Source organism: Mastigoproctus giganteus, chromosome 2, assembly GCF_048544385.1.
Source record: "Mastigoproctus giganteus isolate SK-2022 chromosome 2, ASM4854438v1, whole genome shotgun sequence".
In the NCBI taxonomy this organism is placed as follows: Eukaryota; Metazoa; Arthropoda; class Arachnida; order Uropygi; family Thelyphonidae; genus Mastigoproctus; species Mastigoproctus giganteus.
In genome coordinates, this window is record NC_143576.1 from 81,606,061 (window position 1) to 81,625,188 (window position 19,128).

The 19,128-nt window shown below is 36.0% G+C and overlaps 1 protein-coding gene across 1 annotated transcript in view; it reads left to right on the plus strand.

The window, feature by feature from the left end:
* The window catches only part of LOC150089365 (DIS3-like exonuclease 1), a 280,186-nt gene that overhangs the window by 182,216 nt on the left and 78,842 nt on the right, over window positions 1-19,128 (plus strand). Inside the window, exon 17 of the mRNA XM_090389957.1 lies at window positions 5,807-5,959. Coding sequence (XP_090246083.1) covers window positions 5,807-5,959 — 153 coding nt within the window. The remainder of the gene's footprint in view (window positions 1-5,806; window positions 5,960-19,128) is intronic.

A 19,128-nucleotide genomic window follows, 5' to 3' on the forward strand; every position in this document is an offset into this window, starting at 1 on the left:
TTTTGTAGAGATGGGATACACTTAAACAAAGGTGGTGCAAAAGTTTTCCCCAGTATTATTGAGGATACCTTAAAGGTTCAGGGAAACTGCTAGTTAGGGGGGATGTGGGTATTACTGACACGTGTTTATCTGATAATACTGGTCAAAGTAACTCTTGCGCATACCTCAAGAGTTCTTATCTGTTACCCCAAATGGACATATTATCTAGATGTTCTGGGGACAGAAACATTTGAGGTGAGAGGGTAGCTAATGCCAGGGAAGAGAGTCTAGAAATCTTCAAGGGTTGTGTTAGGGATGTTAAATATACAAGAACAGTAAGTCTTAATTGTTTATACAGTAATGTTAGAAGTGTCGTCAATAAAATGAGCGAATTCGAACTGCTGGTAAAAACAAGTAACGCGGACATAATAGGGCTTACGGAAACGTGGTGCCACCCGGAAATAGGGGATGATGAGTTTCAGTACAGCTTGTATAATATATTTAGGAAGGATAGGGTAGATAGAAGGGGTGGTGGGGTAATGCTTCTTATCAGAAGCAGCCTGAGTGTGAAGATAACTTTCCTGGACTCAGACGTTTCACATGCTAGTATAGAATCTGTATGGTGTGAGATAGTTGGAAACAAAGTTATAATGCGAGTAGGAGTAATCTACAGACCGGGTGATTGTGAAGATTATGATGAAAGCCTCTGCATGAAAATGGAATGGGCAAGTAAGCGTCAATGTCTTATTATGGGTGATTTCAATTTGCCTCTAATTGATTTGAGTAAATGGGAAGGAAACTCGACATGGGGAACAAAATTTTTAAATCAACTAGATGACTGTTATTTGTATCAACATGTCAGGGAAAGTACCAGAGAAAAGAATATCCTAGACCTCATCATCACCCATGAATCAGATGACATAACAGGGCTGACAGTAGAGGAACCAGTAGCAGGAAGTGATCACGCAGTTCTACGGTGGATGATGATGAGAGAGGTAGCAGCAGTAAAAGGCAAAGGAATGGGTTTTAATTTCAGAAAAGGAAATTACGATACCTTAAGGTACTACATGGCCTCTGTTAACTGGGTAGATATCGCACAGAGAATGAATACATTTGAACTGTGGTATGCTTTTAAAACATTAATCACAGGTGCTTTGAATGCGTATATACCATTAAAAAAAAATACTCCACGAGGAGGGTTCCAAGTTGTATGAATAGTGAAGTTGCAACATTACTTGAACAGAAAAAGGTGGCATGGAAAAGTTACAGAGCAATAAAAAGTAGTGAAGCTTATAACAGCCAAGGTGATCTGTAATATGGCCACAGAAAAGGTTCGACAGGCAAAGGCAGTTTATGAGAAATCACTAGCAAACAGAGCAAAGGGGAGGAGGGGGATAAGGAATTCTTTACATATATAAATGCCAAGATGAGTAGGACAAACCAGATCGGACCTTTACGTAAGGGAAAGGGGATAGTATTAAATACACCAGCTGCTGTTGCAGATGAACTCAGCAGTTATTTTGCATTGATATTTACAAATGAAAAACCTTTTGTGGCAATGGAAAAATTGTGGGTGCGAAGTTTAAAAATATGTCATTAATGATATTGAAATTTCGCAAGATTATTTAATGAAAAAACTTATGAGCCTACAGGCCAGTAAGGCTCCTGGAGTTGATGGAATATACCCTATAATCTTAAGGGAGGCGGCAGTTGAGTGCATTGAACCATTGAGGCTAATTATGCGAGAATCACTAGACTCTGGGGAGATTCCGTTGGATTGGAAAAGTGCCAATGTATTTCCAATACATAAGGGTGGCCCTAAGAGTGAAGTGGGAAATTATCGACCTGTCAGTCTGACTTCAGTGGTGGGGAAGATCATGGAGGCAATGATCAAGGGTGGAATTCAGGATCATTTGGATCGAATTGAAATTCTCAAGGATACTCAGCATGGTTTTGTGAAGGGAAAATCATGTTTAACAAATCTGGTTCGCTATTTTGAAAGGGTCACTCACGAGCTGGATTTAGGGAATAATTTCGACATTGTTTATTTAGATTTCAGCAAAGCTTTTGACTCAGTCCCACATGAGCGGTTGCTTTATAAGCTGGAATAGATTGGAATCACTGGGAAAATCCTTAGATGGATAGCAGGATGGCTTCAGGGCAGGAGGCATAGGGTTGTGATAAATGGCTATTCCTCAGATTGGGTTGATGTATGAAGTGGGGTTCCCCAAGGATCAGTATTAGGACCACTGTTGTTTTTAATTTTCATAAACGACATCAATGAAGGGATAGAGGGCGTGCTGTCTAAATTTGCAGATGATGTTAAAATTGCTGGAATAGTTAATGATCACTGTCAAGCTGAGCTTCTTCAGAGAGACCTAGATAGACTTCAGGAATGGTCAGAAAAATGGCAGCTATGCTTTAATCCAACAAAGTGTAAAGTATTACACCTGGGAAACAGTAATCCCAAAATAACTTATTCACTTGGTGGAGTTCAACTAAACCCAGTACTGGAGGAAAGGGACTTGGGTGTTACGATACGGTCAGATATGAAATTCTCTGAGCATTGAAAACAGGTTACAAGGAAGACCCATGGTATCCTATCGATGATCTATCGAACTTTTGCAAGTAGAGATAGGGATGTGATAATATAAAGGCTTTTGTTAGACTACACTTGGAATACTGTGTTCAAGTATGGAGACTGCACCTAAAGAAAGACATCAGACTTCTTGAAAGGGTGCAAAGACGAGTAACTCGCCTGGTGAGATCGGCAAAAGGGTGTCCATATGAAGAAAGACTTCGAATATGTGGGTTGCAGAGTTTGGAAACTAGAAACCTTAGAGGAGATTTGATTGAATTGTTTAAGGCTCTGAGAGGCATCAGTAAAATGAATGAGGACAGAATTTTCAAGGTTATAAATGATGCAGAACTAGGGGACATAAATTCAAGTTACGGGGGAAATGTTTAGATTGGACTACAGGAAGTTTTATTTTAACCAACGAGTTATAAATTACTAGAATAAGTTGCCTACATGGATGGTAGAGGCTGACAGTTTGAGGAAATTCAAATGTCATCTGGATATTACCTTCGGGTCAGGGAAGCGCATAGGATGATAGGTTTAATTTCCTTTTCTTTTACTAATTATTATTGTTTATTTATTTTATTTTATTATTTTTTTTTATCATTGTTTTATTCGGTTTTTTTTTTTTTTTTTTTTTTTTTTTTGGCCAGTGCAGCATAAACCATAGGCTTTCTTGCACCCTGCTGCCATCAGCTGTGGCAACAAACAAGAATTCTTGAGATCAGTGCATGCATTACTTTGACCCATATCATCAGATAAATTTGGATCAATATTACCCTTCTCCCCTAACTAGCAGTTTCCCTGAACCTTTAAGTTATCCCTGTGATACTGGCAAAAATCCTTGCCCCACCCTTGTTCAAATGAATACCATCTCTACAAAAGAGATTCCTTTTACCTACAAGTGCGGGCCACACTGATAAAAATTTCCCCTCCAGAGCCTTGCAGATTCCCTCAAGCCTTTGAGTTAATCCACAAGGTGTTTGTCATGTAATTCCTTCTGTGGTGTCTGAGAATTACAGACATATACACTTACTGACTTAAATCAAGGCATTTTTTTCAGTATGGTCCTGTATTTATCCAACGAATGGTCAGATCATGTTTCATTTAATATCGTTAGACCCCCACATAAACATGAATAATAATGCTGTCTTTACCCCTTTAAACTCTGAAAATCTTGGTTATACCATCAGTTATTGCTTCCAGTAAACATGCCCTGGTTCTGGTCTGCTTATCTTTATTAAAAAAAATGTCACTCATTTTGCTGAAAATAAAGTCTCCAGTAAAACTAGATCACCTTCAACCAGCACAGTTTGCACTTGACTATTCTTTTCTGGAACTCGAATTGGGTGTGCATCACTTGGCAGGTCACAAGGAACGAGTACATTGATGAGCAACGAGATTCGTTAGAGGAACAAAGGGTTGCTCTTACCAAGAAAGGCTTAAGTTCTGCAATTTGGTGTTTGGAGACTAGGCATGTGTGAGGTGATCTGATTGAGGTGTATAAGGTCTTGAATGGGTTGAGCAAGTTCAGTGCTGATGGAATTCTTCCTCCTGCTCAGATTATGCACCCGAGGGGCATAAATTCAAATTGAGTAAAGACAGTTGTAGAATAGCAAAAATGTCTTTAGCGAGCAGGTGGTTGGTTGCTGGAACAAACTTCCATCTGTTGTTGTGGAAGTTGATAACTTAAATAAATTCAGGGAAGAACTGGACAAACTTTTGGAGTGAATGGATGGGTGAAATGGGAAGTTTTTTTTTTTTTTTTTTTTTTTTTTTTTTGCAGATGTATAAGCTTGCTTTCTTGCATCATATGCCTCTACTAATGCTAACATTCTGTTCTCTTACTGAGTGAAGAAGTACTTTATGGCTTCATGTGACTACTTGGTGTACAATTCCCATTTAAAGATGATGTTCTTATAAATTCTGAGGTAAAACAAGTTTCATCAATTGGCATTGCATCAATTTGAAATTTGAACTGTCTGGGATGTATTAAGGAGATGAAATTTAGCCCTTTGTACATTAATATTTATTCATATAATAACTCTCACAATAATAAAATCTTATAAGAATAGCATTCTTCCACAAAAATTATATCAATTTTTGTGGGTGCATGCATATTTATTTTATTGATATTTCAGATTTTAGTGTCGTAACTTTACTTTTGGATATCAGTGTATTATGTAAAAATTTTGAAATAGAGGCATTTTATATACCAGGTTCTTTCAGAAAGTTCCCATAAATAATATAATAATAATTATCTTGTTGGGGGGTGGTATTTAGATGAAATGCATATCATCATCATATTGACTACACTTATTTAGGAATATTTATAGTTCTCGATATATACCCACTGCAGGATGGAAACCTCCTCAACATGAATTGTTGAGGTTTCCATCCTGCAGTGGGTTGATAATGGCTGCACTTTACTTATAGTTCTTGATAGCTAGCAATTGAAAAATGTATTTATGTGTTAAAGGCAATGCAGCACTTTCTATATGATGGTTTTCATGCATGGTAACAGCAAAATGTTGGTAATTGACCAGCACATCAGATTTGTTTGCTACCTCCCATCATTTACTAATACTAATCTTGAAAGCAAAGTGAAGTTGGAAGTTCTTTTGATGGCAAGGGCATAACTACTTTTGGTCCATATTAGAAGTCCAAACTGTAATTATAAAGCTCTGTGCTGAAGTGCCATTCAGAGAAAAAAGAGAAAGTGATGTAATCCTAAGTAAAAGAGTGGGAAAATGGGGACCTAAAGATGAACTGGATTCTAGGTTGAGTCTACCATCATTAAGCTGTACACAGATCCATTATGATTAAATGATACCTTACTATTGCTACTGTGATGAAAATGATAAAGATTGCATAGAATAGTGCTTGAGAATTAAGATGGTCTTTCCAACAGATTGGCAATCACTCACAAAAATAAGTTCTTCTCAAAAGCAGTCTTCTGAAGGAAATGCTTCTGATTAGTAGTAGAATTTTATTTACAGCTTATTTTTAAAAACGCAAAAAAACATTCCAGGAATATATTACCATTAATCAATAATTAACCATTAATTAATAGTAGCAAGATATGCCACTATTGATTAATGATAATATTCATGCTGTTTTATTTTGGAATAGTTTAAACATTTTTCTTTCTGTTTTCTAAAAAACAATTAAAATGTTTTTCTTCCAATTTCACAAATATGATTAATAGTTGAAGAATTTATTTTTATAGCAGATGAAATTATTTTTTAGCTGCGTAACCATCCTGCACCCAAAGATAAAAAGTTGGAAGAGCTGATAATGTTAGGCAGATCAAAAAATATTGTTATGAAGACAAATTCTGCCAAAGAATTATCTGAATCACTGAATCATGCCATTGATCCAGAAGACCCAGCTGTCAATCAGGTTTGCATATTTTCATTATTATATGCTTATATTGATATGTATTATAAAAGTCTTATCATTCATTCATGTTATGAAGATCTGACAGCTACTGTTATTGGGACTTTGTGTTATAGTGGCTTTATCACTTGCCTCCTGTTTGGATGTGTCTGGGTTTGAAACCTATCACTATGGAATTTCTTAAAGGCTAAACTTGGAACTATTAGCTAGTTACTCCCAAGTTGAAATGCAGCATTACTCCCATAAATTCCTTGTCTTTACTTCTCATAAAATATGCAGACCAGCCAATGAACATACACTACCAACAAACATACATATCACCTAGTGCATACCTGTGGCACTATGCTCTCATTTTGGAAACCAAATGTTAATTCCCCTTTCTGACCAGTATTTCCTAGTCATTATTTATACAAAATTAAATAATTTGTTTATAATAAAAGCTACTCACAAAGTGTAATCTTTATTCCCCAATACATTTTTGTACATCTTGATGTTATACGTGGTGGTAAGTAAAGTCAAGTCCAAGTCCTGGAGGGAATCTTGGGGGAACTGCAGTGCTGCTGGTGTTAGATATTCTGCTGAGTGTAAGATATATATATATATAGTAAAACATCTGTAAGTTACTTCATAAGCTGAATTGCAGGGCCTCCAGTGATATCTTGGAGGTCTGCAGCATGAACTCTTAACTATGATAGATTGTACCAAAAAAGTCAGTTGCAGAATTGAAGAGTGATAGTACTATAGTAGAAAATTGCAAATATTATTCCTACAATAGGACTATTGATGGAAAAAGGTTGAAGAATTCTCAACTTTTGCAGTAGTTACATCAGATGTGTTGGCATTCATGGCTGACCTAACTCATGCTGATACTGGACTTTTTTTTCTTTGAGGCTACTTGTAATCCAGGGTGCATGCTGTACCCTTACTCTATATGTAAGGTTTCAAAGAGTGTGTGTGCGCGCGCACGCACGCACGCGCGCGCGCGCGCGCGCGCACACACACACACACACACACACACACACACACACACACACACACACACACACACACACACAGGGTCTCCAATAGGTCACTTTACAAAGGAGCAAATTAAACTTCAGAATACACAACAACAGTATAATACACATAATTCACAACACACACAACACAACAGTTAGTATAATAATAAGAGGAGTTTACCTCAATATAGTGCGTAGAACACTTCTGTATGATACCCTCCAGAAATTAAAACGGAAAAAGCGAAAAAATCGACAACTTACCAGTACATTAGAGTAAAATATAAATAATTAAATCAATTTAACACAATCAAATCAAAACAATTAAAAATCAAATTAACGCAATTAAAAGAATCTAACGAAAATATTCAAAACTATTTTCCTTCCTGAAGCTGACAACGCTTTTTGACCGTACGTCGTGATCACAGGAATGAAAATTTTCCTTCCTGAAGCGTTGTCAGCTTCAGGAAGGAAAATAGTTTTGAATATTTTCGTTAGATTCTTTTAATTGCGTTAATTTGATTTTTAATTGTTTTGATTTGATTGTGTTAAATTGATTATTTAATTATTTATATTTTACTCTAATGTACCGGTAAGTTGTCGATTTTTTTCCGTTTTAATTTCTGGAGGGTATCATACGGAAGTGTTCTACGCACTATATTGAGGTAAACTCCTCTTATTATTATACTAATATTATTATCAACGTAGAACATATTGAGTAGTACAGCTCTGACTCATACTATACAACACAACAGTATAATACACATAATTCACAATAATCATAATATACAATAACAAACAGAATTCATATATAAAGAAAGCCAACACAGTAGACCTGACTCAACTTTTTACTTTTGGCATGATGGTCATAGATGGAATTTTCAAGAAAATTCCATTCTCACAAAAGATAGGTTCATCAAAGATAGGTGCCTCAACAAAGAAACAAAATTTCAGAATAAATAACACCAATCACATACACATTTTCAAGAACTCTTTTCTTGAAAATGTGATAGTAAAACATATTTACTGGAACAGTGTTCTAGTAAATGAGCTCAAGTTCTCTGGAATCAGCTAAAACAAGAGATAATTGGCCAACTAACAAACTACTCCCACCTATAGCTACTAACTTATTTGTTATTATTCTTATTTATTTATTTTTTAATTCTTTTTATTCCCACCTCTAACTGAATCATTAATACACACTATATTCCGGCCAGTGCTATCCTGTTTAACACATTAACTGTATGTTGATGCATATTGAATATTTTGCATCTACATTCACACATGAGGAGTTAATAAGGTTTGAAAATGGCAGAAGGTTATCAAATTACAGCAGGGTGCTTAATGATTTTGTAATAACTGAGAGCAAAGTGGAGGAGAAATTGTTGGAGTAAAACATAAGAAAGGCACCTGGGGTGGATGGGATCTATCCAGTTATATTAAAGGAGGTGGCAAAGCAACTAAGCAAACCCTTAGCCATAATTATGAGAGCATCATTGGACACAGGGGAGGTCCCCATGGACTGGAGATGTGCAAATGTATCCCCAATTCACAAAGGGGAATTGAAGGGTGACACGAGTAATTACAGACCAATTAGTTTAACTTCTGTTCCGGGTAAAATAATAGAGTCAGTGGTTAAAGATGCATTGCAGGATCATCTAGACAAGACTGCAGCATTAATTCAGACACAGCATGGGTTTGTTAAGGGAAAGTCTTGTCTGACAAATTTGATAAGATATTATGTGGTTACAAAGGAACTGGATGCAAAAAATAATTTTGATATCATATATCTGGATTTCAGGAAAGCTTTTGACACTGTTGCGCATGGAAGACTACTGTACAAATTAGAGCAGAATGGTATTAAGGGCAAGTTAATACAATGGATAAAAGGATGGTTGAGTTGGAGAAGACAGAGGATGGTAATCAATGGGTGCTGCTCTTTGTGGACTAATGTTATTAGTGGAGTCCCACAGAGTTCGGTGTTGGGTTCACTGTTGTTTTGTATATTTATCAATGATATTGATAAAGGTATATCAGGCTTAGTGTCGAAGGTTGGCAGGGTTGTTAATGGCAGTGTGCTACTGCAAGAGGATCTAGGAAATTTGGGCAGATGGGCTGAGAGGTGGCAACTGAAGTTTAATCTTGACAAATGCAAAGTACTGCAAATGGGAAGAAGTAACCCCAGAGAAACGTACCAACTGTGTCGTACTACACTTAAGGTGGTAGAAAATGAAAAAGACCTGGGAGTAATTGTGCAGTCAGATATGAAGTTTTCTGAGCAATGCAGACAGGCTGCCAGGGCAGGTCGTGGGGTTTTGTCAATGATATACAGGAATTTTGCTAGCAGGGAAAAGGAGGTGATTGTCCCTTTGTATAAAACAATGGTCAGGCCATGCCTTGAGTACTGCGTACAGGTCTGGAGGCCTCATTTTCGGATGTAGATTTGCTTGAGCGTGTACAGAGAAGGGCAACAAGATTGGTGAGGGGAGTGAAGGGATCCTCTTACCAAGAGAGGCTTAAGTTCTGCAAATTGCTGCAGCTGGAGACTAGGTACCTGTGCGGTGATCTGATTGAGGTGTATAAGGCCTTGAATGGGTTGAGCATGCTGAATTCTTTCACTTGTTCAGATTACGAACCTAAGGGGGCATAAATTCAAATTAAGGAAAGACAGATGCAGAATAGGTGTTTGGAAATTTAACTTTAGCCAGCTGGTGGTTAATTGCTGGAACAAACTTCCGTCTATCATTGTGGAAGTTGATAGTTTAAATAAAATTAAGAAGGAATTGGACAAACATTTAGAGGGAATGGTTGTGTTTTTTTTTTTTTTTTTTTTTTTTTTTTTGGCTGATGCTGCATAAGCTCATACACTTGCTTTCTTGCATCACATGCAAGAAAGCAAAAAAATTGACTCAATCCCATAATTTTTAAATTGAATTCATTAACGTTGTAGGGCAAGCAAGCAGCAGACATAATTCCCAGATAATTCCAGTGACTAGCTCCCTTTAACCCAGAACTAAGGATCTTATCTTAAACCTCATTTTGAAACTATTGATTAGTGCATCTCTTTCCCCCCCCCCAGGTAATTGTTATGATTTATCAGCTTTAAGCTCTAGAGCTAAGCAAACTGAACCTAAGATTGTTTAAAAACTAATGTTTGCTGGGATATTATTGTAGTATTGTGCAAGTTATTGAACAGTAATTGTAAATACCTTATGCATGTCTTATTTTTTGCCCAGCTCTCATGGCATTGCTGTCTTAAGACAATTTTATTCATTTTTAATGCTAATTTTACTTTTTTTAGTTTTCAATTAAATTTATTTTCCACAGCCTATAATAACATCATACAACTTGGCTTTCAGTACACTCTGGGGAAGGAGTTTTGAATTATACCATGAAACACCTGTAGTGACTGTAGATTATCAGGTTTTTTTTTCTTCTTTGATATTAAAAAAGTGTATGACACAACTTGAGATTTCATATTTTAAAAGAGGTATGTGATGTTGGACTAAGAGGTCACCTTCCCATTTTTATTAAAAAAACTTTTTATCCCATCATTCTTTCTAAGTTTGTGTTGGATCCATCCACTCTCAGCTCTTTTGCCAAGAGGGAGAATATCACAAGGATCTGTTTAAGTGTTACACTTCTTTTGTGATTAAAGTAAACTTTATTACTAAACAGCTTCCTCAAACTGCAGACTGTGCCTTCTCTGTCGATGATGTAGCATATTTTCTCAGTAATGCAACACGTGATTTATTGAGAGACAGCTAAAATAAACCATTGTGATCACTTCTGTTCCCAGATAGTGGGCAATGGTTTCTGGTTTTCTCTTCACAGAAAATCTTTGCATACATTTTTATTGCAAAAATACTTCACCCTGAACCTGAATTTGAGGCTTGGACAAAGCACTGTTCCAGTAGTACCAGAGACAAAATTCTTGTGGCTCATAACTCCAGGGGCTCATATCTGGTGAGTATGGTCTTAGCACACCCAGGGTCCTGAGCTGGATATTATTCTTCTGTTTCTTGGTGATCTCTCTCTCTCTCTCTCTCTCTCTCTCTCAGGGTAACTTGGAAATTTTTTTTTTTTTGGCTGGTGCAAGATAAGCCTCAGGCTTCCTTGCACCATATGGCTAATAATAATATTTGACAAAAACTTGACATTTCTTCAACATATTCGTCATCTACACACAAAGTGCATGAGAGGGTTGAACATCCTCCATGCTCTCTTCTACTTCATGGGTGCGGATTGATGCACTTGACTATTTGTATCATACACTTGTGAGATCAAAATTAGATTTGGAAAGAAATAAACCATCTTTGTTGCTTTGACGGAAACAGTTGTTTCTTCAGTATGCTTTTAAGCTGAAATCGCTCCCGGAGCACATTACATGAATGTCCATTTTTGAGCCACTCTGAGAAATTCATTACGATATCTTCCAACTGCCAACCATCTATTTGATACTCACATTCAAGAGCTATTCTGAGACCTACATCTTAGAGTAGACAAGTTTGCTTGATCACCAAGGCAACTCCTTTCATCCTTGGATGCTCATGAACCAGCATGCAGCTTCTTTAAGAACTGATTGAAGTGTGATTCTCCATCTTCTGTCTAACTCATGTATTAAGTATACAGAGCTAACAATCTGACTTCTTGCCAATTTACACAGATAATAGTTCAGAGTTGGAATTGAGCTTTACAATTGCCACTGTAGCCTCAAATTTGTTATACACTGATGTAAAATGATTATGCATTTTAGTGATAAGAAAACAAATTAAAGAGAAACTATTTAGACATATCAATTTGCAAACAATCATAGAAATACACTGCAGGTCATATGAATCCCTTTTCATTGTGACCAGTATTTGAAATTAACATTATGTAATAAGATGGAAAAAATTATACCAACAGCAAACTACAATTGTGATACCATTAGGTCTTCTGTAAAAGATATTAATAGTCTGTATTTTGTTGGCTCACCACAAGCTGTAAATACTGTACCTTTTAGTGTGCATCAGATTCTTGATATAATTGTTGTTTTGTTCATGGTACCAGATATGAATAATGTTTTCTTCCTTGATGGCTTTCTGTTCCATAATACTCCAGCAGGTTTCAATTCGGTTCAAATCAGGACTATTTTCTGGCCAATAAGGATTGGATATTGCAATCTTGCATGAACTTCTTCACATAAAGTGCTGCTCCTTCCCACCTGGCGCCTCCGTAGCCAGGTGGGAAGGAGCAGCAGTGCGTAGCACACGCTTCTTGATTAGACCGGGGTTCGAGCCCGTCACCACCAAATACGGAGGATGCGGAAAGGTTAAGGAATGACCACCGCATATCCTGGAGCAATATGGCCTTAGTTGCTAATGCTCCTAAAAACCAAACAACAACCTTAGTTGCTAATGCTCCTAAAAGCCAAATAACAACAACAACAACTTCACCTTAAAAAAAAAAAAAAAAATTGATTAAACAGTCAGTGTTTGAAATTAGTATACTAGAAATTGTCTTAAATAATTGTGTGATATTCTACTAACCTTACATGCAGTGTGGCAAGGCACAGTGTCATGTTGGAAAACATTATTTTCTGTTCCTTGAAAAATGTCTCTGATCATGGGCAGAAGAGTCTGCTTTAAAATTTTTGTGTAGTAGTAGTAGTCACCATTAACAGTACCATTTCCAAAATGTATTCTGCTCACTCCTTTGCATTGTGCAAGTTCTGCAGACCTAAAATCCACAGTTGTGGATTTTAGGTCTGCAGAACTTGCACAATGATCATGGAGGCATAGCCACTTCAAAACTCTGTCCTGTGCTGCAGTACTTTTTTCCATTTCAGTCTAGTTTCTTTTCACGACTCTGGTCTCATGTTTTGTTTTTAAGTAACTTTGACACAGTAGACTGTTAGCCAACTTTTGCAGCTATATGTTAACTAGAAAAGTCCCTATCCATCAAGCGAAATAATTCTGCTTTACTTCCCTGGAATTAACCGAGTATACCATACTTAGTTAACTTGGAGTATACAGTACTATACTTGGAGTTCCTTGGAGTATACCATATTACAGTTAGCAGCAATATGGTATACGCATGCCATATTGCTGCTGAATAGGAAGTGAAAATGAATGAGAGCTTTTATAAAAAGATGATGGATGCTTTTATAAAAAATATAATGCAATACCACTCTAACATTACAGAATGATGATGCAATACCACTCTAATATTACAGAATGATGATGCAATACCACACTAGTTTTACAGGATGATGTAATGTCTTGAGATCATATAATTTTACCTATAGAGGGAGGTATTAAGGAAATGTTAAACTTTAAGGTGGTGATACAATTTATGTGGCTGCCATTGTACACTCTAGAGCTACATGCTATAGAGTTAGCCTTGGATCGCATAATAACTTGCCAATACTAATGGTTTATTGGTTAAACCATTTATATTTATATACACAGTTTCTTTGAGTGTATTACAGGCTTTCTCAGTGATAGGATATGTTACTGTTCTGGGTCCAGCAGAATGATAGACTGTCTCTCTCTCTCTCTCTCTCTCTCTCTCTCTCTCTCTCTCTCTCTCTCTCTCTCTCTCTCTCTCTCTCTCTCAAGGTGGATTTGGCATGTGTGCTGGATTCTAAGCCACATCAGGATTAGCAAAAACAATTTGGCTGATTCCGCAGCCACACAGCAGCTCCCAGAAATATAATAGCCTTAGCCTGTCAGTCCATTATACAGACTACAGGCGAATAATGCATAATAATAATATATATTCACACTGGCAAGATTCATGTTTAGCTCCACGTATGATATAGTCATCCAACATATTTATTTCTGCTGAGGGCTGATGACCATCCTGTTTGTGACTACAGCAAGGTTTATGATGGTTTGTTTTGCAATGATTCACAATAAGAACAGTTTTGAAACCAGAAAGCCAAAAATATCAAAAAACTATAAAAAAAAATTCAAAAAATGCTTGTCTAAATACCAGATATGATGTAAAGAAACAGCACAGCCAATCAAAGATGAGAGCTATTCCCATCTACCATCTAAGCCAATCGAGGATGAGGTGGCTGGAGATAAGAGGAGAGGAACACTCAGTTCGCTTGATGGTGTACTATTGTTGGGCCACTATTCTACAGTGTTAATTTGTGAGTTTTAATTAAAAACCATTGATTAAATTAATAAAATAAGAGCCACCATGTCTAGTAAGAGAAGTGCAGTGAAGCCAAGTGAATGTGAAAATGTCACTAAAAAGTCACATAGATCTATCATGGTGGAAAAAAAGATGGAGGTCATTCGTTGAAGGGAAGATGGTCAACATGTCCTAATGTGTGTAGAAGGGCCTAAACGCCAGTCTACTGGAAATGGAATAGCAAGGCTTGGGTTACACAAGAAATCTTTGTTTTTTTTTTTGAAATTATGACTTTTGTTTTGGTGCATTGTTTTTGTATCAATCTAGCATGAATGCAATCTAGGCTACTTCAGCCTTCTTTCTATATTTAGAAAAGAATAAATATTAATTTTAAAAATCTGCAGGATCAAGTGCTTATTTAATTTTTCTTCTTAAATAATACAGTTAAAATAATGACTTTGAAACACAGAAAATGAAAACAGCAGAAGGATGTTCATATTTAAAGTTATCATCACAGAGGTGATGATAATTTTAAATATATTGGAGAAAAACTGTGGACATATATTATTACAACCTCTCATGATGTAGAATACACTAGTACAGGAGGAGAAGAAGAAGAACAGATGGTGGCAATAGTGGGCTATGGATTGACTAGTGACTGCTGTACAGAACTGGTTTTTGTTACCTGTGGAAATATAAGTTCAAGAAATTTGCCAGCAAAACTGGCAAAGCTAACATATTTTTTTTTTTTTTTTTTTTTTTGCAGATTCAAATGTATGATTCTTTTTTGAATAAAACTTGTTTCTGAATAAAACTGGGATTTTTTGAGAATGGACATTACAGAACATTAACCAAATAGTGAGCTGCTATCTGTGATATTATTTCCCACTGAAAATGGGATGAGCCAGAATGCCCTGAAGATGTGCCTTTGTTTCTATAGTATACTTCAAATAGTTAAAAGGGCTTGTTTTGAAATTTTTTTTTTTGACTTTCCTATCTGCAAGGAGAAATCCTCATCCATAGGGTAATAGGCACCGCCATCTTGGCGGAGAGCTTATAAATGTAGGAAATAGCTGTGTGGCAGTTGAAAACAACTGTTTTGGTTTCTTCTGATTGCTTTGGAAATGTGACTGGATTGGCCTTTGCAGATGCTAAGTTTATTTATTTACAGGAGTTCAAAGATGCTTGAATTCAAAAAGGTAGTAGTCATTGAGTATTATTATAAGAATAAGATTCAGTGAAGTAATCTTTATTGAGGATCAGTAAAAAAAAAAGAGAAATAAAAAAAATGCAAAACTTTTATCCCTTTTATCACACTTTTCCTCACTACCAGAAGATAGTTGGTTGCCCCTTAAATTTCACCAGACTGTTAACTTCAACCACCCAGGAAGGCAGTTTCCAGTGGTCAGCAACACACTGACCAAATGTAAACTTTAAACTTCTTAAAGTACATTCTGTTAGTTTTCTTCAATTCTTTATACCTTGTGGTGTGTGTATTTCATTTCATTGTGAAAATTCCAGTCACTGAATTTGCGTCTCCCATTCCTTATACATTGCAATCAGATTCCTTCTGAGTTATCTTGTTTATGAGTGCTGTAATTCACACTTTTGTAATTGCTACTCATATGTATGAGTAGCAATTCTTTTGACTCTTTCAAGAAACTCAAACCTTTTTCCCAACACTCTTCTTAAATATAGCCTCCAAACTTGTACACAGTATCCCAAATGCAAACTTCCTTCTCCTCACATGCAAAGATACACAAAAAAGAGATTTTCCTTTTATGCCCTTCAGTTCTACTCTATTGAGTGCATACATTACTCATAGGTTACTGTTCACCAAATGTAGTACCTTACATTTGGCAGCATTAAAATATAAATACCATTTCTCCAACCATCCACAAAGCCTGTCTAAATCATTCTAAAGAAGGGAAGCAGAGCCTGATTGGCATTGTTAATCACTCTTCTGAACTTTATATCATTTGCTATATCAATGTTGTGCTTTTTATTTCCTTGCCTGTATCGTTCAAAAAGAATAATATTATCAAGGGATATATTTGGTACAAAATGCTGTGGGGCTTTGGCATGTTCTAACACAATCACTGCTTCAATCACAGATGACTTAAAAAAAGTTGCACAATCTAAACTCAGATGTATTTGGAGTAGTTTGAATTATCCCTTCAGTGAATACTGGCAAATTAGTTTTGATATCCACTGCTATACTTTAATCTTTGTAGATCAGATTGAAGACCTAGATATTCACAGGAGACAGATGTACAGACTTTTTTAATAGATAAGCTGTGCAATAGAAAATTAGTTTTCTCTGCCAAATTGTCTTAAACTGCTTGTGTGTTTAAGTATTAGCATTAGTAAAGGCACATGATGCAACAAAGCAAGTTTATATAGCATCAGCCAAAAAGGAAAAAAAAAAAAAAAAAAAACCTTTCTCATTTCACCCATTTGCCCATTCCAAATGTTTGTCTAATTCTGCCTTGAATCTATTTAAGCTATCAACTTCTACAACGACAGATGGAAGTTTGTTCCAGCAATCAACCACCCGTTATCTAAAGGCAAAGTTCTGCACATAGTGGAAACAAAGTGCAACACTTTGTTTCCATTATTGACAGTTCTAAATCTTCCAATTCTAGGTGCCCAAAGGACAGATTCTTAGGTTTTGAATTTGTTCAGTTGCTCAGTTATTTATGTGGAAAATTATAATTTTTACATATTCATGTTCAACAAACAGTGATTTGTAAATAATTTAATGCAATTTGCTTTTTTATTAACGTTTTCACAACCTTACCCATTGTTAATTATTACTTTTGCATAATGCACCCTTAACCCTGAATAGCTGGTTGTCTGGTTACTCAATAGAACCATGACTTTTTATCTTGGGTACTTCTGTCATGTTGTCTAATGTTCATAAAAAATGTGTATACTTTTTTTTTTTTTTTTTGTTGAGGGGGATGGTTTCATGCACTACGTTCTATAGAGATAATGAAATGTATATTCAAAAACAAGATTTCATAAGTGTTTTCCAGTTACAGACAGAGATTAGGGTTGTTTATCAAAGAAAAGGAAAAAGTTAATGGAAAGTACTATATGAGAACTCACTGGAGACATGTTTAGCAATGAAAATAATGTTCCATATTTTATTTAGATAGTATGAACCAGAGCTCTAATGCTCAATACGTTCTATGTTGATATCAATATTTGTCAAAGAATAAGAGAAGTTCACCTCAATATGATACATAGAACACTTCTGTATAATACTCTCCAGAAATTAAAACAAAAACAATTAAAAAATCGCAAAACTTACATTACAATCAAAAATAATTAAAAATCAATTGCACACAATTAAAAATCAATATAAACAAAATTAAAAATCAAGTAAAAAATTAATTTAACGAAAAAATTATAAAACTATTTTCCTTCATGGAACTGAAAACGTATTTCGACCATATGCTGTGATCACAGGAGTGAAAATTACCGAATAGGGGTGAGCATTAAACTTAAATAGGGATTATTTGTCTTTGCACATGAGTGTAAAAGACCATGAATCAGAGATTAGATATAGCTGGCAAACATTAACAGAATTCTCATGTAATTTAATTTCAATGGTTTCTGCAATGGTCTTGTGTAATTACGTTGGACACTTAAGTATTTTGGCCTCGTTAAATAAAAAAGTATGTTTTTCATTAATGGCATGAAAGGCTAATTCTGACGCTGCTGAACGAGAAGCATGAACAAAGGCTGCATGTTGATTAACCTTGATAAGATGAGTCACAATCGCTGCAATAAATGTTGTATACCAGGTCATTTATTTGAATTACGAACGAGGAAAGGACTGAGCGATTTTTCAGTATAGTGTGTAATTTGGCCCTTGAGGATGTCACAGACATTCTCTCAGATATGCCAGACAAGCTGTACTGGCTACCTGGAGTCTAAAACACTGATGGAACTGATATTCGGGTGACATTCAAGTCAAGTAGACCCAATTTCGCTGAATTCCGGACGGGCTGTGACAGCCAAACCCTTTGCTTGCACCTTCTCGATGGTGGGACTGTTAATAATCCTGGGTATAACCGCCATGCACAAGCACACTGTGGGTGACCATCCAGGTATGAACCAACATAAGCAGGGGTCGAGGTGTGGTGCCCACACCACATGGAGGAATGCCGCCCCCTCTGTGGCTTTGGGCACAGAAATACAAATATTAACAAGCAGATTCTTAAACAGGGGTTACTCCTTACTACAATAAACTGAATTAGGGTACAAGCTAAGGGTGGGATACAAAACACTACACCAACCAATGATAGTAATATCAAAAAATACTTTATTTCTGTCCCATATGTTGAACAGTGGCACAAACAGCTTAACAGATTCTTTAAAGATACCCAATTTAAAATTGTGGCCAGGCCAATATGGAAATTACACACTATACTGAAAAATCGCTCGGTCCTTTCCTTGTTTGCAACACAAATAAATGACTTGGTATACAACATTTATTGCAGCAATTGTGACTCATCTTATCAAGGTTCTACATGGTTTCCTTTTAATTTTCGTGTTAATCAACATGCGGCCTCTGTTCGTGCTTCTCGTTCAGCAGCGTCAGAATTAACCTTTCATGCCATTAATGAAAAACATACTTTTTTATTTAACGAGGCCAAAATACTTAGTGTCCAACATAATTATATGAGACTATTAATTGCAGAAACCATTGAAATTAAATTACATGAAAATCCTGTTAATGTTTGCTGGCCATATCTAATCTCCAATTCATGGTCTTTTATGCGCATGCGCGAAGACAAATAATCCCTGTTTAAGTTTCATGCTCACCCCTATTCGGTAATTTTCATTCCTGTGATCACGACATACATACATACAGAAAAGCATTGTCAGCTTCTGGAAGGAAAATCATTTTGCAATTAATTTTTTACTTGATTTTTAAATTTTTAGTTGTGTTCAATTGATTTTTTAATTATTTTTGACTGTAATGTAAGTTTTTCGACTTTTTAATGTTCTTGTTAATTTCTGGAGAGAACCATACAGAAG